The sequence below is a fragment of the Cuculus canorus genome, chromosome 4 (genome assembly GCF_017976375.1).
Source record: "Cuculus canorus isolate bCucCan1 chromosome 4, bCucCan1.pri, whole genome shotgun sequence".
NCBI classification, from domain to species: Eukaryota; Metazoa; Chordata; class Aves; order Cuculiformes; family Cuculidae; genus Cuculus; species Cuculus canorus.
In genome coordinates this window covers 25644797-25666683 of record NC_071404.1, presented here as the reverse complement: position 1 = coordinate 25666683, position 21887 = coordinate 25644797, and the positions used below count along the sequence as shown (strand labels likewise).

Genomic DNA, 21887 nt, shown 5'->3' with positions numbered 1-21887 from the left:
AACTGATGGGCTGAGACCAATGGTTTAAGGCTCAACAAGACCAAGTACCAAGTCCTGCACCTGGAACACCACAACCTCATGCAGGACTACCTATCTGGAAAAGAGTGGCTTGAAAGCTGCCTGGCAGAGAAGGACCAGGGGGTGTTGGTTGACAGCCGGCTGAATATGAGTCAACAGTGTGCCCAGGTGGCCAAGAAGGTCCATGACATCTTGGCTCGTATCAGAAACGGCCTGGCCAGCAGGACCAGAGAAGTGATTGTACACCTGTACTCAGCATTGATGAGGCCATATCTGGAATCTTGTGTTCAGTTTTGGGTTCCTCACTACAAGAAACACATTGACGTGCTGAAGCGTTTCTGGAGAAGGGCAACAAAGCTGGTGAAGGGGCTGTAGAACAAGTCTTATGAGGAGCAGCTGAGGGAACTGGGGTTGTTTAGCCTACAGAAAAGGAGGCTGAAGGGAGACCTTATCACTGTCTACAACTACTTGAAAGGAGGTTGTAACAAGGTGGGTGTGGATCTCCTCTCCCAAGTGATAGGATGAGAGGAAATGGCCTCAAGTTGCACCAGGGGAGGTTCAGATTAGACATCAGGAAAAATTTCTTCACCAAAAGGCTTGTTGGGCACTGGAACAGGCTGCCCAGGGAAGTGGTTGAGTCACCATCCCTGGTGACTCATTTAAAAGATAAGTAGATTAAATGTTCAGGGATATGATTTGGTAGTGGACAGGTACGGTTGGACTCAATGATCTCAAAGTTTTTTTCCAACCAAGTGATTCTATGAGAGATTTTTTTTCCACAAGTCAATTCAAGATTAGCATATGGAGAAACAGCAGCCATGCTCTGCCCACAAGAACAACTAAAGCTTACAACATACCCACTATTGCAGAAAGTGATTTATATTGGCAGGTAGATGACGGCTTCAATGCCAGGGGTTGCTACATGTGTTCAGGACACTCAGATCATGCCTGAACACTGTACTAGTTAGAAATATAGCCTGACAGCTGCCAGAAATGGAGCATGTAATGGACATACTGTGGAGAGTACTGCTCATACATCCAGCATGTTCTGTGCACAAGGGGAAACAAAGATTAGGTTCAGTGGAGAATCTCATCTATCTGAGATCAAGTACAAAGGACAAGATGCAAATGATTTCCAAATTGAGAAATGATGGAGTAAAGGAGTTGTGATATCAGGCTTTGGAAAAACAATTTGCAGTGAGTGAGGAAAAATAGAAGACCTGAGGTTTGGATATTCTGGAAAGAGAAGGTAGGTAAATGCACTTTTTAAAAACTCATTTTGAATGTTGCCTTTAGATCATGTTTGGACATCATTTTTTTTTAAAGCTGTCCTACCTTCTACCACATGCTGCCTGAAAATCTGCTTTAAACTACCTTTGGTCATTGCACTCACATTCTGTCCTAAAACATAATCCAGAAAAGAGGTGGGCAATAGCTGAAATCAGCTTTTCCCCAGTATAACATGACATGCATGTTGCAGTGTATGTTCCTCTTCCATACGCTCTTCATAATCCTGGACCTGCAGGAAGGAGAGGGGCCGGGGGGCAGGAGGGGTCAGGCCCTGGGCTGCCATCACAGCAGCCTGGCAAAGCACATCCAGAGGTGCTGGCCCTGCTGACCGAGCTGGGCTACAGTAGTGGGATACAGATTGGCGTCTAGCTGATTTACTAGGGCAAGTACATAAGTACCAACAAGGTGTATTGAAGGTGAAAAAATTCACATTGTTACTTATTTTCGATAACCCTTCATAAGCACTTCAGGATTCTCCCATTTACTATAGGGGATTGCATCTTGCCTCGTGATTCATAGAGCCATTAAGTGTATTTTAACACCGGATTTTAAACTCATAAGCTACATTTTCCATGTAGCACAGTGGCTTTGCTGCAGCTGCCTCAGAGATGCTCCTGGCAGGAAAGGAAAGGCTGCAAATGACAGTCCATAGGGACCCTGGAGCACAAAGAAGAGATAAGGCTCTGCAGGTAGTTGTCTTCTCTGCTACAGCTGCTCTGGAGTGCTTTCTAAACTTCAGCAAGTCTCTAGCACACCACCATAACCAGCTATCCTGCAAGACCTCCAGAAAAGCTGCGATGTCACCTTTGTGATGTTGTCCCCAGTGATAAAACATACTGGAACCATTTCAGCAAAGATAAACTGAAGGGGACAGCATGCAGAAAGAACAGAGGCATCATCTTCTGCACATCCTCCCCTCAGACATGCTCCCAACAGCCCACATGAAGGACCATTCTGCAGGGATTAATTCAGCTCTACCTGCCCTGCTGGACTCTGCCAGTGTGACTTCCAGGAAGAGCAACAGAGACCGCCCCATGCATTTCAGCGCAAGGGAGCAAATGCTAACGAGATGGAGGAAGCAGGGCAACTCCAGGTTTCTACAAAGACAACCTGATGCTAACTGTTCCCATTTCTCTCAAACAGGAACAAGTTGGTTTGAGGCACTAGATCCCCATTTGTGCACAGGTGGGACTTTGGAAAGAAAATCTGACCCTTGCAAACAGATTTCACTTATGAGTTGTCTACACGAGCTAGAGCAAACACCAAATGCTAGCTGGTACACCTTTAAACACCAAAACACTATTGTCTTACTCTTAAGCTTTGCTCTAGGTTTTATCACCCTGGAGATGTTCCTAACAAAGACGAAAAATTTAGAGGGAAAACAAAAGCAAGAGCATTGTTTCTAATCTAGTGAGGCAGGAGAAGGTGCCTGTGCAATAGACAGTTCAGGATCAGGTTCATGTCTGACGAAGCTGTTTCTACCATCTGATTGTGCTCCAGTAAAATTAGAGGTTCCTAATCCAGTTCTGAGACGCCATGTAAAAAATAGGATGGAGGTGAACTACAAAGGCAAAGTAGTCTTTCTTTGTGATGAAACCTCAGAAAAGCAATTAATTTAATCAGCAAACTTCAATACCATGTCTCATAACCTGAGATGTCCCAGGAGGTTAAGCTATAGAGGCCAAGTTATCTTTGTGACCTTTAACACCAGGAAAATTTACAAACAGCAATTAGTAGAATTGAAGGCTGAAAAAAACAACCCAGATAGAAAGCACGTAATAAATCTCTGGCATTTAACTTAGAGAAGCTGAAGCAGAAAAGCCATGACAGAAGCTAGTCTATGCTATAGACACTGACTACAGCAAAAGAAATTAACACCAATCTTCTCACTGGAAGAGGTTTGCAAAACATCACAAGTTGTTATATACTGAGGTCATAAAAGTGAAACCACTTATTTCACATGGGATCTAGAGCTGTTGGGCAGTATATAAGGGAACAAGAGCAAATTACAAGTGACTGTACAGATCCCTGATAAGATACTTTTTCACCCAGTTTCGCAGTGAACCTTGGAACTTTTAGCTCAGTACCAGAATAAACCCCTTTTCTTTCAATAGCATGCAATTAGGTGAATTACTTAGTATAGATAAAGTTGCTCTTTGGATCAATATTGCTTACAGTGAGACAACATAATCCACAGGAGCGATAAAAAGATGGGAGGTTCACATAGGAGGTAAAGAGCAACACAATTCTAACAAAGTTGGGGTTTGTTGGGCACACCTTCCCCCCTGCAGTTCTTCCTGGGCTAAATTCTCTATTCACTTTCTCTCCAGATATAATCCATTTTAAGAGAAATCTTTATATCTGTAATACAAATTACCTGTTTGTTTATTCAGCAGTAACACCTGAGTGCACCTGAAGGGTCAACATGTGAGAACTGCAGTGCTGTAGGTAAGACCAACACACCTTTTGGACACCTCCAAAACAGTGGTCCTGCTCCTTGCAATTTTAGGTCCCACTGCGTCCCTGCAAGTCACCTTTCTTTTGAATTCACCACTTGTAACTTTTCAGACATTCTGTATGGACAGGAATTTCTGAGATCAGTAATTGTCCCATGCTCCTTCGCTACAGACAGAGCTTTATGTATTCAATTTATTTAAGCCAATACTCATACAAATCTGATTAATAATTACCCTCTTATTCTGACTAGGTTTTGCACTTGTTATTTTTTTTTTTTAAAGAAAATGCATGCTACGAAAGAGCAAAGTAACAGTCACAGCTGCGGCACAATGGAAATGAGCAACAACTTCTGTTTTGCTGCTGCACAAAGACTGAGTCCTGCTCCGCAGCCTGACCATATCACCTCAAGTAAATACACACAGACTGATGACAGAGTCTGGTAATGTCTGCAACCATTCTGCCTGTGCAGCAACATTGCCTCCATGTGCAGACAGAGTTTTGGATGCGAGTTCCTCTGGAATGGAGAGGGAAGGGGAAGGAGTCACCTGCCTAACTGGGCTCAAGAGGACCACCTCCAAGCAATAGAAGCAGGTGCAATGGAAACAGTGCCCTGGGGGCAGGTTACAGTATAGACAAGGACCAGGCTGCAATTTAAGCATTGTGGGTCACTCGAAGTGGACTGAATAACCTCCAACACAGTCTTATTACATCTGCTACCTCATATGAGTTGCACAGCTTTCACACTTAAAGAATCCTCCAGAGGATTGCAATCTGATGTGACAGTGGAAGTTTGAGTTGGCATTTTGAGAACCACCATTCTTCAGGAGCAAGTGCAGGCTTGGATTACAACAGTGAACCAGGCTGAACACTGTTTCTTCTGCCTTCTTAGGAAGTGTTACTGTCCATCTTTTGAAGTGAAAGTCATCTATGGAACTGCCTTGATGATTTCAATTTCTTCGGTCTGTCCGGCTGTAGAGACTCAGATATAGACAGGACCTCTTTCACACTAATGTTATGCATTTGCAGTGAGCAGGGCATGAGATTAGTTGTAAAGTAGTTGTGAGATCAAATGATCCCTCTTTCTTTCTTTCTTTCTTGTCAGGGATTTTGTCCTGTCTAATCAACATCTGTGGCTCCCAAGCTCAAAGAAACATTTACGGGGCACAGGGAACAGTACCATGATGCTAAAGTTGTTTCTTGTAGTGGGTATGGCCATAATCTAGGGCATAACAGGATTCTTTCTACTCTCAGAAAAGGAATACATGAACTAGAAGAGCAGAAAAGGGCTGAAGAACACAGAAGTAACTCAAAGAGGAGCAAGATGAATGAAAGAAAGCCATTTGCACTAAGCCTCTCTTTTTCCAAGCTACCTGGAGTCAGTCAGAAAGCCTAAATAGCCACATGTGTGCTGATATGGCCAAGGGCTCAAGTTCCTTCTGCCACAGTCCCCAATACAGTCAGCAGGCTTTTCCTTTTCGTCTTAGCAATATGCCAGACTGTCATGACCAGGTATAGGACCAATCTCCACTGCTCATGAAATCTTCAATCTGCTGTACTTCAAGGACTAACAGACTACCTCAAATCAATTCTGTTGGTAAGACAATTACAGTATAAATCAAATCATACCTTCTAAGGAAGCTGTGAAGTGGCCTTTAAGAATAGCAGTCTGCACTTGCTCATGGGATATAATCCTTCATTTACTTAGATCTTAATAAAAGGTTAGCAGGAACTACCATGCTAACAGGGCACCAAGTCTACAGCACTTGCTGCATCTTGGAGAAAACAGAACATTTAGGGTTAGAAGCAGAGTCTTCTTTTTTTTTAATCATTACAAAATTGCCTACAAACACTGCCTTGAAACACCCCAGCAACTAGAACAACAGCACTTGTATGACCCCTAGAGGTCTCAGGATTTAGGTGAGGAGCTTTTTGCAAAGTGCTGACTCACAGCAGAGACACACTTGGGTCATGGACTCATTCTCACCACCCTTCACCTCTCCTCATCTCCACTAAGTGCAGCGCCTCCAGGCTGGTTTGCTGCTGATGCTTCAAGAACCAAGAATTGTAATGTAATGCTCCTAGTGACAGGAAACCTAGTAGCTTGAAGCTTGAGAATTCCTGCAGCTCATGGGTGCTATACCAAAGAAGCACTTGTCCAGCCCACTCCATTTTGAACCATGGTGTTGAGAAATGCTCTTTAATGTAGCTCAAACAACCTCTGCAGGTCAGCAAATGTGGCATTCAAAAGCAGAACTAAGCAGCATATCTGAAGGCGACTAAGTTTTGCCCATATCTGAAGACCAAAGCCTGAGCTCACTTGCACTACACTACTGTTTCAGGACAAGGGGGTGAGGAGCCAGTTTACCCTTGGCTTTGTGATGTAATTTTTAAGTCTTTATGAAAATTTCCTGTCCTTTAGGTATGAGGAAATATCTTATCTCATGATCACCATTCTGTTTCCAGCTGTGCTACGAACATCAGATAAAAGCAACAAGTTTCATTCACCACAGTTATCTTATTGGCAGTCACCTAGAACATTAACATGCTAAACAAAAATGGACACAACCTGCAGGACATAACAATACATATAAACAGCTCTGAACCATGTCAGGCCTCCTGTGAAGGAAGCACATCTATCAGCTTTCTTTGAGAAAGTGGGCAAGCTGGACAGAAACTAATTTGAATGTGTATACGTTCCAGCGGGAACTTAGGGCCATGAAGTGGCCCAGAGGAAGCCAGCCTTCCAGATTATATAAATAATAGTCTTCATGCTGAGGAAGACTAGACACTTATCTTTGGGAACTGAGCAGAGGGATGAAGTGAGACTAGTTTACCAGCAGGTGATGACAGTGTGTCCTCAGGGTCCCACCTTCCCATGAGGATGGTGCAGGCTTGGACACATCACAGTGACTCTGAGCAAGGTGACACCCTTGTCCCTGACTGAGCCAGTAAGCCCTACCCCAGAACAAACCCGCTGCTGTGATATGGTCTCAGAGAGGAGCTGTGTTTGACTTGCTGGTAGTCTACCTTTGGGCGCAGGCTAGCCAGTAAACGGGATTTGAAGTGGAAGTAGCTATGCCACAGCAAGAACATGCTCTAGTGAAGTCACAGGCACTGAACAATCATCTCATTAATTTCACATTTTCACCTCATTTTTAGTTATGTTTTCCCCTCTCTTTCCTCATCTTCATTCTGCAAATACCATGTAACATTATTTTGCAGTGTAGCTGTGTCTGCTGCCATCATCCAACCAACTTTGGCCCTATAGAGGTTACACCATCACTTCTGTCACCACTAAACATGGACACCACATTCCAGACAAATGCTTTACCTGTGAAGGATTTCTCTAACTTCTGGAGACTACTCCAGATGACTAACATTTAACTTCAGTTTTAGAGCCTATTTTGTCTACAGTGTCATACAAATGTCATAAGGCAGAGAACCTGGTAAAGATAAATGATCAGAATGGCAGAGGAAGAAAAGAGCAATACCTGTTCATCACAAAAATCTGTAATTCTAGGTGGGTTACTTAGCAGGTAATACTAAATCACTTTCTAAATAAATGTTTTCAGGAACTAGAATGAAAGAATCTCTTTAAAACTGTAGCATTTTAAATCTCAATTTGTGCCCTTTTGACTATATTCACTATATTGCCATCTACTCTGAAGCAGGAGTGCCCAAGGCATGACAGTTTTGTGCGAAAACTGTGTCTGGAACTAAACACAGACCACATCCTTCACAGTGTTATGCTGCCCTATCAACTGACATCCTTCCCTCAACGGTTTGATTTGGATTATCCTTTGCAGAGGTGCCCCTGTGGCAAATCCACCCCTGGATTGCCTTCTGAAACACAATGGCTAGAACTGCACCAGGAGATGCAGCAGATGTGGCATGGCCAGACAAAGCACAGGACCCCACATGACCAAGAACAGACATGACTTAGTTCAGCACTAACCTGCTGCAAGGTCATTCCTTGCACCCCAGGTAATCAGAAGGCAGCCTATGCTGACAGTGAGGCTCGCTCTTGTTTTGTTGTAGGCAGACAGATGAGAACACCCTGTGTTCCTGACAGGTCCCAAGAGTTAAAATATGGCTTGCAAGATCCAAAGGAGTACTAGCACAATAAATGCTTTGATAACTGCACTGCCCTTGTTGTCCATCCAATCATCTCAATTGGACAACTCTTGTTTGATCTCACAGTCTCACAAATACCCACATGTAGCTACATGGAAGGAGGGGTTAGACCAGTACAACTTAATGGAAAAATTGCAGATCGTACCTCCTTTGTGTTGCACAAAGTCCTCTTGTACTGCTTGTCCCTTCCACACAGCTGGACTCATCTTTAACGAAGAAGGAATATTTCTCCATTCTAGTGAACTTCAGAAACAGTAAGAAAAGATGTTCAGCTTGGTCACCTACTTTAACTGAGCTCTAGGTTACTCACTCTGCCTGTGAGTAAAAAGTCGGTTGAACACAAACTCCAGAGGCCACCTTTGGTCCTATATCCTGTCACTCATGAAAAGACGTTAAGAATGAAAACAGGAGTCAACATATTCTTTTCTTTATCAAGTTATAGAAGTTTGTAAGACGAAAAGATGGGTTCTTCTGAATTTTATAAACAGAATGAAAGGAACTCCCTCTAACTCCAGACTCCTTTTGTGATCTCCTAAACAACCACATTACAGGTCTTCCTTTTCTTAAATTTGAATAGAGATGCACAATCAAGAGCTCCTGCCACACTCCCACACTTCTTGAAAAACAACTCAGACACTTCCCATACTTCTGCTGGTGTCAGAGAAGAAAACTAAGCTAAACAGAGGATGAAACATGCAGATAGCTTACTATGTAACATCTGAATTACTGAAACATGGGGAAACCCACTTCTCTATTTCAAAATATCTTTTACTGTCCAGAATCACCCTTTTGGGTTTAGCCTAAATCCTCGGGCTGCAGTTTTCACAAAGAGAAACCTGTTTCCTGGGGTAGCTTAGGGCATGTCCAACCTTTCTGCGCTGTTGGAAAGTCAAGACCTCAACATCCCCTCACACCTCATCCTTAATTCTGTTAGTGGAAGAGAGCACAGTGAAGGCATCAAAGGAGATGAAATGAGGAGAAATGCAAACTAACACTGCAGTGAGTCAATACATGAGGGGAGAGGTGATTTCTCTGTCAAGAGATGGTACAACAAAAAAATGTCAACTCATTCCTCAAAGGCCTCTGCAGCACACAGACCTCAAGCAGTATTTTTACAGCATCATTGTCCTCAGTAAATATAGTCACCCCTCTGTCTTCATGTTAAGCCTGCAGAGTTACTCAGACAAGTGCACAAGTAGTTGTTTTTCTGTTACTGTAATGAGTAATTCACTATCTCTGGATTTAATCTTCCTCAAAGATTATTGGATCTAAGCATGAGACACACAAAGGAAAGAGGAATAGATCAAGACAGACGGAATTAGATTAAACATTCCTGTCTTCACTCTGCACTAGAATTGTCACATACCATTCTGACTGCTAACACCTGGGGTTTTTTTCTTACTGAAATAGCTAAATACAGAGATATGCAAACTGACCATAAGACCTTGGAGGGACACTTAAACTACAGCTTAGTTAAAACAGTTTAGTTAAAAACTCCTGAGCAAGGTTGAAACCAGCTAGCACCTGCGTGGCTGCAACAGCATGGACGTGGGATCAGTCTTGTCACCAGAAGCATCACGTTGCTTTTTTACCCTGGAAAACTATCATGTCTAAAGATGTGAATCTGAGCATAAGTCAAGTATGTAAGTCAATGACAACTTGAGTACCAACTTCTACCGATTCCCATCAACTGCCACTTTATTGGATCTGCATCTTATGAACTAAAAGATTTACCACACGTAAAGGAAGAGAAACACTTCAGAATGTCTGGTGAGCCAAAGAAATAACAGAAAATAATAAAAAAAGAAAATGTAATAGTTAATAAATTCAAATAGCTGGGAATAGCTTGTAAGGAAGATAATTAATTCTTTAGTACTATCACACTTTCACATCTAACATGCTAAGGAAGTGTTTTCAACAGCCTCATTCAAGCATGCAGCATACTGAAAAGAACTGGCATGGTAAAAAGGCCCATCTAAACCTGGAAGCTGTACCGAATGCCACCAATAAGAGGAAGAGCACAGAAGAAAGTATAGTCAACCCTAAGTATCACTCCATCTTTCAGCACTTCATGACTGTATTTAGCAGTATACTGGTAGGTGTTTCTTCCTTGTTTTTTCCCCAAACTCTTTAAATTCATATAATCTTTCAGCATTCACAAATCATTTTGCAAGGAGTTCCTCAGCCTTCTCACACACTGAACAGACTCCTCCACTGTCACACACTATATATATTTAACATACCCTGTGCCTATATTGGAAGAGACAGTGAACAGTAACTGTCTCCTTTCTTTATGCCACCAGCTGCCTTGGACAAACACTTGCTCATCTTGCTCATGCTGAGGACTCATGTTCTGAATGTTTTACCCTTATCTCCAAATACTTTGCTCCCTAGGCTTTTTGGGACAATATTATTTTCCAGAATAAAGAATAAATCAGTTTCCTCAAACAGGCAGTGTAAGTGCCAAATCATGAACTCCATGGCAAATGGGTGCAACCATTTTTCTGCATAGTGAAAGTGAACAGCTTGTCTAAAGGCCCTATTCAAAGTTACCCGATTGACTGGGAACTGATAATATACAGGGAACACACTTGAGACTTTTTCCACTTACTGAGTTTATTCTTGGCTAGCCACCCAGTTTAGCTTTACATTAGAACCTGGACTTTAAGGCTTGCATTATGCATGAGAATCCAGATAAGCTTACAGCATTAATTATTCCACACAAAAGAAAAACTGCCATTAGCAATTCAATGTATCATTTACATCATCATAATAAAAATTTCAACTCCCTTTCTTCTAATAAATTCAAGCATAACAACTGCATCCCTTTGCCATTTTGGTTCCTCATTCTTAAGTTACAACTTCACAGGTATGATCTTATTAACTGCAACAATTACAAAAACGAGTTTTATCACATGAACTTTTGACTGAGATCCATTACAGTGGCATTCTGCCTCTCCCACTGCATCTAGAATGACGTGGTTTCAAAGTTCAAGGTGCTTTGTAAGAGCAATTTATGTGCTGTGGGCATGCCTGAGGTACTAGCTTCTCATTTTACTGTGTGAGATATCTTCCAGAGCTCTGTTAAATCTGAGAGGGTTAACAGAAAATAAACACAGAGGAGGGGTTCTTAGTTTTGTCAGAGACAAACACATTCACATGCTTATAAGTATTAAGGTGTTGAACAAGGAGTATTTATTATTGGAGCTATGTTGACAATATGGTAATATTCAGCAGCAGGAAATGACAAAGGAAGATCAAGGCAACCATCATATGGCTCAGTGCTATTAGGACTGAAAGGCACAGCAGATAGACATGTAGAACCCCCTGAAATGATAGGAACAGTGATCAGAAAGAGACATAACTAAAAGCTATGTTATAATGACTAGCTAAAAAAAAAAAGAGAAAAAAACCAATGCCATGAAGGGATGATTTCCAAGAACTGTACTGTCACCGTGTCAGAAATACTTTCTTTTTGGGGAGTTGGGCTCTAGGAAGAAAGGGCTGGTCAAGTTACAAGGTGCAGGGATGCAGTCCTGTAAATACAGCCTCCCTGCTAGGCTGCCTGCTCCATTCCTGCAATGCTCCATCCAATTCAGCCTGAAGCAGTAGCCCCCTCCATCGAGATGGAACAAAGTGCTTACCCAGCCACCTCACCAGGGCTACACTCCCTAACTAAAAGGCAAGGACATTGACTAACAAAGCCCTCTGTTGACAATTTCTCAACATACTGTCACTGCTTACAGAATCAATTTGTTTATTCTTACAGAATGCCAGAAAAAGATCTCAAAATCACCCCTGACCTAGAGAGCTCCACCAAAACAAGCTAACCCAATATATTCAGGTATACAAAAGGAATGTGTTCATCTTCAGTTAAGCTGCTTTTCCAATGATCAGCACACTCATAAAAAACACCATGACAAAGAAAATCCACATGAAAAATCTGTCCATCACTTTCGCAACTTTTTTCCACTCAATTCCTTTGGCCCGGTTTGCTTTGTGGTCTCGAACACAATTAGCAATATACTCAATATTTTTAATTAGCATTTTGTAACAGGAACAACAATTAACAGTCTCCCTAACATTTTCACCATGAACTCCATAGCTTTTATTCAAATTTCTATTGAGTTTCTCCTTGAGATCACAGTCATCATCCCTCTTGGAAAGGTGACTCCTTCCCTCTTTGTGCCTCCTCTGATACCCATAATCCCCCTCTAATTTATGTTCTTCTTCCTTCTCTCTTTTCGGACTTGTGCAATTTTCACCCACATCATAAACAAAAAAGATTTTTGACATGTAGTCCAAAATAATCACCTTTGCCCATTGTGGAACAGGCTTTGCCTCTGAGCCGCAGTGATGGAGATTCATTATAATAATTGTCAGTGCTGTGGAAGCTGTGATCATGGTCATAGTTGCTATGTAATACTTTCCTGGAACACAGAATAAAATTATAGTAAAGATTCTACCCTAATAAAAATATTCAATGCAAAAATAACAATGTGACAACATAGTGCTAACTATAAGCACAAGTAAAATCAGGTTTTAATGACTGATATTCTACACTTAGATCATACTTAATTTACCATTTAAAAACAAAGATTAAAACCATTAAGGTAGAACCTTGTATTCATTACTGCCATGAGTTTATCAGATGAGTAAGGGACAATTGTATTAGCACAGTAAATATTCACAAGCCAAAACCTCTGATTTCTTGAAATACGTCCATTCCAAAAACATCTTAATGTTTATTGGGAGTCTTGCTCTTTTCCTGGTGTCTATAAAATCCCAGTGTTGGTGGCTTCACATGGAACATTAGAAATCCCACTTCCTGATGTATTAACAAAAGTGGTGATATGTTTTGTTGGAGCTGTTGACACACCCCACACCAGGAGGTGCATTCCTTTGCGTTCACACAGACCAGGCAATATCCAGACCTTGCTGGTGTCCACAGCTAGTGCACTGACGGCTAAGAGGCCTGGCACACAGAGGAAGGGTGGCTCTGTTGCAACCCTTGAGATCTGCTGTCTGGATTTAGTTCTGACTGTACTAATTTAGCATGGCTAGCCCAAACAGGCACAGAGCTCATTCTGGCCAGGAACAGATAGCAACTACAGTGAATGCAAGCTGTGCCCCTCAGCCACTGCTTTTCACACACATAGCTGACGAGCTAACCTACTGTGTCTTGTGCCAATGCAGAGAGGTAGCTCCCGGCCCTGCTCTGCTACTGTGCAGCCTCTGGCCTTGTTTTTCCTGCATTGATGACACACGCTACACAGAGAAGCATGATGTGATCCCAGTTTTCAAGGGGCTAGAAAAGGATGGGGAGAGAGAATGGAGGAATAGAGAAAGCAGGCCGACGTTAGGTCCTTGCTCCTAAATTTACACAGCGTGATAGGAGAGTAGGGAAGGTGTGCCACTACAGCAAACCCACACACTAGGCAGGAATAGTTGCTGCTAGTGTGGGAAATACGTTCAACTTTCCTGTTCATTGACCAGCATTTTGTCTCAGTTAAGCCATGCAATTTTTCATGTGAACAGGGATAATGAGAACAAAAATAATGAGATCTGCGTTATCTTAATGAAGCTGAAAGCCAGTGTACCGGTAACTGCGTTCCTAGTCCAGGGCAGGCAGGCAGCCTCCTGCCTCAAGGGGAGGATCAGACAGGGGCAGGAGGGTCTTGCCAGAAGGCAGACAGGACAGTGCTGAACATCATCCTTCTTGGTACATTTCTGAACTCTCAGACGTAGATTAAAATTTAGCATAATGTCTTACCAGCCATTACAATTCAATGTAACAACTGGCAGATACTAAGTCAACCCTGAGTGTCTCAGCCAGGCAATCCACCACCTGGAGCTGACAGAAACATATCTTGAAACAGTCTGACCTTGTGTGTAAAGCTCTTGCTTACACATTGTACACTGGTTATAAAAGAATTTTCCATTACTAGCTTTATTACAATGTGATAAAATAATTCTAAATGTCTAATTGCATTTAATAAATACAAATAAATAGCTAATGTAAATTAAAACAAACACAAAATAGCTCTGAAGATATTCAGCATACCTGTACAAACTCCACCCACATTTTAATTTCACTAGGTTTTCACTAGGTTTTAAAAAAGCAACAATTTTATATACCCGGAAGCTGCAGATTGCATATGGTCTTCCTGCTATAAGTTATGCTTAAAGACAAAGTGTGTAAAGCTTACCTATCAAAGGTATGTTTTCAGAGGGAGGCATGATCTCAGCAACCATCAGTTGGAACACGGTCAGAGCAAGAAGAACAGTAATGCCCAGAGACACTTTTTCGCCAGAGTCTGCAGGGAGATAGAATCCTAGTGGGGCCAGGAAAGAGATCAAAATGCAAGGCAGCAACAGATTAAATATGTAGAATGAAGACTTCCTTTTCAAAATCAGTGTGAAGGTCACATCTGGGTAAGGCTCAGAGCAGCAGCCATAAGTGATGACATTCTTAACCGCTGGCATACCATGAATCTCCCATTCCACATCTTCTACAAAGTCAGAGAGGTCACCACTATCAAGAGAATTTATGATGTCTACCTGATTACCATTATAGGTCCAGGACCCAAATGTAAGGTTGCACTGCTGGCTGTCAAAAGGGAAATAAGATACATCCACTACACATGAGCTCTTTGTGATGGCAGGTGCATCCCAAGTGATTTTTCCATCATATCTCAACACAACATTAGTATTCACTGGTTCTGAAAAGTCATCATCAGCCCTAAAAGACAGAAAAGGGACAGACAAGATTAACAGGCAGCAATTTAATGTGTGGGCTAGGGAAGGGGGGAGGGGGAATACTCTCACTTCATATTATTATGTGAAAGTATGCTTCTGAAATAATTTATACTGAATTTTATTAGGAACTTACTATCAACTATTATTTACAGGTACCATTGCCCATTAAAGCTAAATGTCAGTGTTGCTAAATTATGTTATATTTGTTGGCAATAGCTGTTTCAAACTTGATCGCACACAGGATACAGTAGGACTAGAATTCATTTAAAGATGAAAATAATCTGCCAGTCACTACTGATCTAGGAGAGCAGACAAGGAGTGCAGCCTTTGTGTACCACCTTTTGGTGGACAGGCATCGTGTCTATGGCTTTATTGCAAAATATTTACATTATCAACAACAAATGTTAAGACAACAAACAAATCCCTTGCTAAGATAAGTTGAAGTGGTGAAAGTTCAGACTCTATGGGTCAATTTCTCCTTCAGCCCCCTCCTTCCCTCAAAAATACTCAAACTTATTTTCTCCAGCCACTCACTTGTTATATAGGACAATATCTGGTCTCCAAACCAAATTGCTTGGAATCCTGATAGAATCCAACCCATCATATTTATCTTTGTCCCATTTTAGGTATGCATCATACCAGCTTTGTCGAATCCATAAGTAAGTTGACAAAATTTGGTTCCTTTCATCCTGCATAAAAAAGAAGATTTCTAGCTGAAGGTGACAAAATCACATCTTAGATGCAGACAGTATTTGTTGTATAGCTTCAAGGCAGTGACCAAAGTAAGCCAGAAAGTTGACAGGCCAGGAGAGTACTTCTTAGACAGGTACGTATTTCCACACACATCCAGAGAGCGTACTTACTTGGACCTTCTTCTGTTCAAACCTTCTTCCTGTGCACCTTCACTAGCTTTAATCATAGTTGTCTAAGGCTCCCAGTACCTTAAGAACTTCTTTTTGCAAGCTTCAGAATACTGAACAGCTAACAGATTCAGTCTAACAGATTCTCTGAAGGCTTGGTGAGGCCTTGAAGTTGTAATTCAGAAGTCACAGAATCATAGAAGCGTAACATGGTTTGAGTTGGAAGGGACCTTAAAGGTCATCTATTTCCAACCCTTCTGCCATGGGCAGGGACATCCCACTAGGTCAGGCTGCTCAAGGCCCCATCCAACCTGACCCTGAACACTTCCAGGGAGGAAGCAACCACACCTTCCCTGGGCAACTTGTGCCAGTGCCTCACCACCCTTGTCGTGAAGAATTTCTTCCTAATGTCTAATCTAAATCTTTCCCCTTCAAATTTAAAGCCATTACCCCTTGCCCTATCACTACATGCCCTTGTGAAAAGTCCCTCCCCAGCTCTCTTGTAACCCCCTTCAGTTACTGCAAGGCTGCTCTAAGGTCTCAGAGCCTGCTCTTCTCCAGGCAGAACAACCCCAAATCTCTCAGCCTGTCCTCACAGGGGAGGTGCTCCAGATATCTGATCATCTTCATGGCCCTCCTCTGGACCCGTTCCAACAGTTTCATATCTTTCTTATGTTGTGGATTCCAGGAAGTCCTGTTCTCTTTCAGACACACTTTGTTTTGCCTTAGAAATACATTTTAACCAAATTTATTTAAAAAAAAAAAACTTTCTGGAGGAAAAAAAAAAAAGGGAGTTTATTGAGAAAATAATTGCATCTCAGAAGAAGCAATTTTTTTCTATCTAAAAGTCAACAAAAGTTGCCTGGAATGTGTTATGCTGATGCCTAACTGCAAAAGGAGTCTTAATTCAGCAGCCCTAAGTTTGCAGACTAATAATGGAAGTTGTAGTGCTGCAATCAGATAAGACTCTGTGAAGAATTAGAGAACATGACTCTCTCCAGGAAGCATTACTGAAATTGACACAACAAAATGCAAGCTGTTTTTCCTACTCTAAGCAAAATGTTTACAGCTTATATATTTCTGCACATCTTTAGGCATACAGACCTGTACTCTTACTCACCATGTCTTTAATTTGGGACAATGTGATCTGAAGGGTGACATTCAGCACTTTATCTGTGTCTTCTACCGGTCTTAGAGCATTTGAGTAGTCTTCGAATAGTTCGTTAAACAGCATGTGAGCATATATTCCTTTGGCTGATTCTACAGCTAGATAACATAGTTTTGTTCAGTACATCAGATTAAACATTGAGTACTATAAGAAGATATCCTCTTTGTACAGCTTTAAGCAGTGTTTGCTAGAACTATATTTTTTATCATTCATATACTGTAAAATACCATTTAGTGCAGAAACAGAAGTATATCTGATGAAGCTATTCAAATAAGACCAGCATTCACCTCTAGAAATGAATAGCTAACTCCAGCTTTTCACACCCACTGAAAAAAAACCCTCTGCATCCAGAGATTCCTGCCTGTTTCAAAGGTAAATATCATTACCTTTATTTTACTGATGTCTTTCATAGGCACAGAGATTATTGATTTACAGTCACACATCTGCCAAGCTAAAATTAGAAGCAAAGTCTGAAGTCAAACCTGCTCCTAGGCTAACTAACGCCTTGTGATATCGCCCTAAATGCTGCACTGAGATTCAAGCTACTTTCAGAATTTACTCCTTTTTTTAACTGCCACCTGAAAAAAAAAATCTGAACTCCTTTTCATCACAAATTGGCTATTGCATGATGTATGAACACATCCTTGCCCTAACACCTTTGCCAAACCATGTACTTGGTGATGCTTCTTGCTACACTAAGGATAATTTACTGAAACTTTAGTTTTAAAATGACACTTTTGCTCTTCCACCATTTTGTGCATCACAGTTTCTGTATTATCTTTAAATAGATTCACAAAATTCTGCAAGCAAGAAGAAGGGACAGTAACACTCACACCACTTGTGCAAATGCTGGCTAGCACTTTGTAGGAAGCAATTGCTTTGGAGTACATCATTCTGGTGACTCACAATGACTTCACGGACTAACAAGAGTTCAAAGCAAACCTTCCTCGTCAAAAAGAAATCCTATCAAATCAAAGCTTCACAAAGAGCATTTAAGTTCTGGCTGTACATCAACATTCATTTTGTCTATGCATCAGCATAGAGACAAAGTAAAATGAAGCAGATGAAGACTTCTGGAGCTCAACCGTTTAAGACACATCAGGACACCATCTCCTATCTGAGTAAAACAAATCTCAATGCAACATATAACATCAAGCGGTATTCTCACCTTGAAGCGTCACTGCTGTAAACAGCAAACAGAGAGAGATGGAAAAGGAGGACAGGCTATATCTCTTCATTTCAGGACCTTAAATAAAATTGTTCACTTAAGTGCACAAAAACATTTATCACCAGTCAAAACTAACAACAACAAAAATGAAAAAAGATGCACAGCAACATCGAGATGCTGAGGCACTGATAAGCTGCTAAAGGCAACTCAGTCCTCCCTCAAGATAGAGTCCTAAAGTAATTGATGGTCTTTGTGCCTGCCACCGCCTGGGGCTCTGACGAACCCTCCTTCTCTCAGTAACCTGAGAGCTGCCTGCTCTGAATCTAGTGCTGAGGGAGAAGACACGGATGGGATAACAGTAGGAAAACTCTGTTCCATTGCATTTTTCACTACAAATGTAAGATTTTGACAAGTTTATGAAGAATTCTTTCAAATTTCATTGGTAGGCCAAGTTTTACTACACCTACATTCAGCAACAGCTTGCTCAGAAACAGTTTTGTGGAACCTGTGGACCCTAACAAAAACAAGTAATCTGCCTCAGTGCTTTAATTCCTCTGGTCACACTGTGCAGCAGACATCCAATATGGCACACAGTAAAAAAATCCTACAACCTACCTACTCCCATGCTGACAAAACAATTTTTTCACCTACCGAAGTAGTGCCACATGTGAGAGGTGCAGCTACACCAAAGTCAGGTAACACAAGCAATGTTTGCAGTACACCGATACTGCTGTGCAAATGAGAACTTACACTGGTGCAGACAGCTCAGGATGGTAAATGAGGAGCAAAATTGGACTCTGCAGATAAAATGCCATTTCCCAATACAGTACAATTTTTCCCAAGTAAACTTGACAAGACTTTACAAAGACTTGCAAAGTTACTGGGGAGCTTACGCATTTAGCCAAAAGACTTAACAGGAGAGAAATATGGAGATGAAACACTACTACACCTGGTCTCCCATCTACCCACAATGGTCAGAACTTAATTAACTGAGCCCTTCATACGCATCATTTCTATATAGTAGCACTCCTCTCACTTACTTGCTAATGTTTATGCTTTCGTGAGGTCTGTGAATTGATGACATTTATAGCCAGGTTTAATAGGTAAGCAATAGTCAAAGCACATGTAATGAGATCATCTCATCTGTCACTTCATTTGCTGAATTGTCAAAGGCAGAAAAGGTGGAAAAACAGTTTAGAAGTTAAAAATGTCAGAGCAGCCCATAGGCAGTACGTGATAACCTGCTTTTTCTGTGGGAAGAAGGTATGTGCTGTCAGAGACAACAAAAGTCAGAAAGATGAAAGGTTTTTGGATGCAGTCAGATCAGTGCATTCTCAGGGGATGCCTTTGGTCTACTGTACATTGCTGTGATGTCAGCAAACAGCTGCTGCTTCACTTCTCTTACTGTAATTACAAGTGACCAGGGGTCACTGCTTTGAGAGTGCCGCCCTAGACACTACTGGAACTAAGGCTAAGCCTGCTTTGCAACAGACTCGAGACAATCTTGTGACCAGTTACACCGGCAATATGTATCTTGCAGTAGTGCAAACTGATTCACTTTAATATATGTGATGTTCTGTAAACTGAAGAACCCTGCACCTTTATTGTAATCACATCTTAAAGGGAAACTTGAAAGTTCTGAAAAGACAAAAGCAAGAAGCATACTTACACATGTTTACCTAATTTATTCTTAGACATAATATATTCCATCTTATTCACTATAAACTTGCAAAGGGATAGATCTATCATAGTTATGTTCCATCATATTTCCAGACATCAGACACATCCAATAGTTGCCACATATAGACAGGCAAACATGAACATGCATATACAAAACCAGGCTTGTTATGTTTGAGAGGCTGTGCTGACTACACAGTGCTTGTAAAATTGAAACTAAAATACAGCCAAAAGCCTTCTCACTGTTAAAGACAAAAGAACTTTAACAGTTGTAGTATGCCAGACCATTTGGCTTCTTCACATTTGTTCACACAAAATCTGATCTGTAATTGTAATCAGAGTCCTTAATGCAGACATTTTGCCTGAAGAATAAGTATAGCATCAGTCATTGTTCATTGATCTGAGAGAGTCACCTACAAACTCATGAACAGAACATAGGTTTAAATTGTGGCAGAATGTATAGCAATACTACTCCCAGATCAAACATCGCATTTAACATTTGAATGGAACTAAAATTTACAGTTAAGTGGTTCTCTGCTTTTATGGTAAGCAATTCTGCTATGAAGTCAGGAATTGATCTAAATTATGAAGCAGCTCAGAGATAATTTAAGAAAAGTCATGGCTGTCTGGAAATTAGAATCAAGCCACCAACCTCTCTCAGAACTATACTCCAAATTCAATTTTCGGTCAAATTCAAATTTACCTTGCTAGAATACATTTGCCAGCAGATGGCCCTGTTAGCCAGCCTACTGATCTACCCAGCTAGTCAAGAGGATTTTTGTTTATCACACAAAAATCACATAAAATTTTAATCTACTTCAATTATTTTCACCTATTATTTGCCTTACATTTTATATAAGATAGGCAGAGACAAGATGTTCTCTTAAAGAAAAAAGATAAGCAGAAGGAAGAATACCACTTAGCAGCTGAATCCAACTCTCAGGTCTGACAACCACCGACGAGACCATGAGAGGGTTTCAGGGCAAGGAAATATATATCACAGTCAACAACTGTATGATATGAAACCTTATTTAGAGAGCAGGCTGTTTCTGCTGAAGCAGAGAGTGGTTAAGGCCCATGGCACAATATCCAACCCTGTTTCCACATATTTTGTTTAACGTTTGACTTTGTGAGAATGTGTGTGGGCTATTAACAGAGCAGAACATTGTGTTCATGCTTATGTTCAGTGGGATAAGAGTGTAATATTCACTGGTGCACTGAGCTTGTTAGCACACGTGACTTTTTATGGTTCTAGACAAACACACATGCTGTTATCAAGACAACATCAAAAAATATGAATTCACCGCACTGCCACACAAGGAGGTTTGACTTTACACAGACAGAGTGAAACGCAGATGACATGGGAGGGATCTCTTTCGTGTCAAAACTTTCAACTTCAGGTACTTACATTAGCCAAACTATAGGCAAAGCAGGAAAAGAGGTGTAAAAACATCTATTTTAAATTTTGCTCTTTCAATTAAACAAATATTTCCTCTCCTGTCTAAAATAGTAATTTCTCCTGAGGCTGAGGGTTTGACATGTATATTTTCTGAAAAGAAAAAAAAAATTAATGGCTTCTTATCCTTTTTTGCATAGAAAGCAGTAAGAGTTTTTAAGCCTCCAACTGGAAAAGCTACATTATCACAGGCTTCAAGGCCGTCTGTACCATTTATAATCCATCCCTTCATCAGAGAACAATAAAGAAGAACAGATTGGTTCCTAAGCACAGTTTGTAAGGAGTGTCTCACAGTCTGCTTCTACTTGCCTTCCTGCCAATTTTTCTCCCCCAAAGCTGTTGCATTCACATTCTTCACAGCATTTGCTACAGTATATTATCTTGTGATAGGGTCAAGCAGCACACTAACCCTTCAGAATCAGACTTCTCTCCTTAGGCTAACTGAAGTCTTAACAGCACGAGTAACAACAGCTCTTCTTGCCGGAAGAATAGCCTCACTGTGCTTGCTCTGAAGGAGAATACAGCATTTCATTTAGATGCAGCGTGTTTCTCTCTGCCTCATTTTTTCTCACACCTACTGCCTCCTCCTTTCTTCTCTCGAAAAATCCCCTACCACCCCACACCAGCATACTCATTCATATTTTCTTCCACCCTGTTGTACACATGGAAGACAGGAAATACATTAGGAAGCATTCACAATGTCAAGCCATGGAGTAATGTAGACTATTAGCCACATTTTCCAGAGATAGGAAATCCTAATTTGCACGTTACAGTTGTAAGTGTTTCCGAATACAAATTTTGCTTAGGTTCATTTAATCAGGCAGCTCTGCTGACCACCTCCCAGCACCTGAAGTAGAAAAACTATATCTAAAATGCATCACGGTCATCCTTTTTCACCAG

At 41.1% G+C, this 21887-nt stretch overlaps 1 protein-coding gene and 1 long non-coding RNA gene across 2 annotated transcripts; one reads left to right on the top strand and one right to left on the bottom strand.

The window, feature by feature from the left end:
* Positions 1–1147: 1147 nt before the first annotated feature.
* Positions 1148–4268, top strand: LOC128852102 (uncharacterized). Its single transcript, XR_008449729.1, has 3 exons — positions 1148–1267; positions 3702–3756; positions 4047–4268. It is a non-coding gene; the product is annotated as an uncharacterized LOC128852102 (long non-coding RNA).
* Positions 4269–11709: 7441 nt separating this feature from the next.
* On the bottom strand, positions 11710–18479 carry CHRNA9 (cholinergic receptor nicotinic alpha 9 subunit). The gene is made up of 5 exons (XM_054065029.1): positions 18470–18479; positions 16639–16784; positions 15193–15347; positions 14109–14641; positions 11710–12329 (listed from the first exon to the last, which is right to left on the bottom strand). Exons 1-5 carry the CDS (start codon positions 18477–18479, stop codon positions 11773–11775), a joined length of 1401 nt encoding a protein of 466 aa, XP_053921004.1. The 3' UTR covers positions 11710–11772.
* Positions 18480–21887: the final 3408 nt, after the last annotated feature.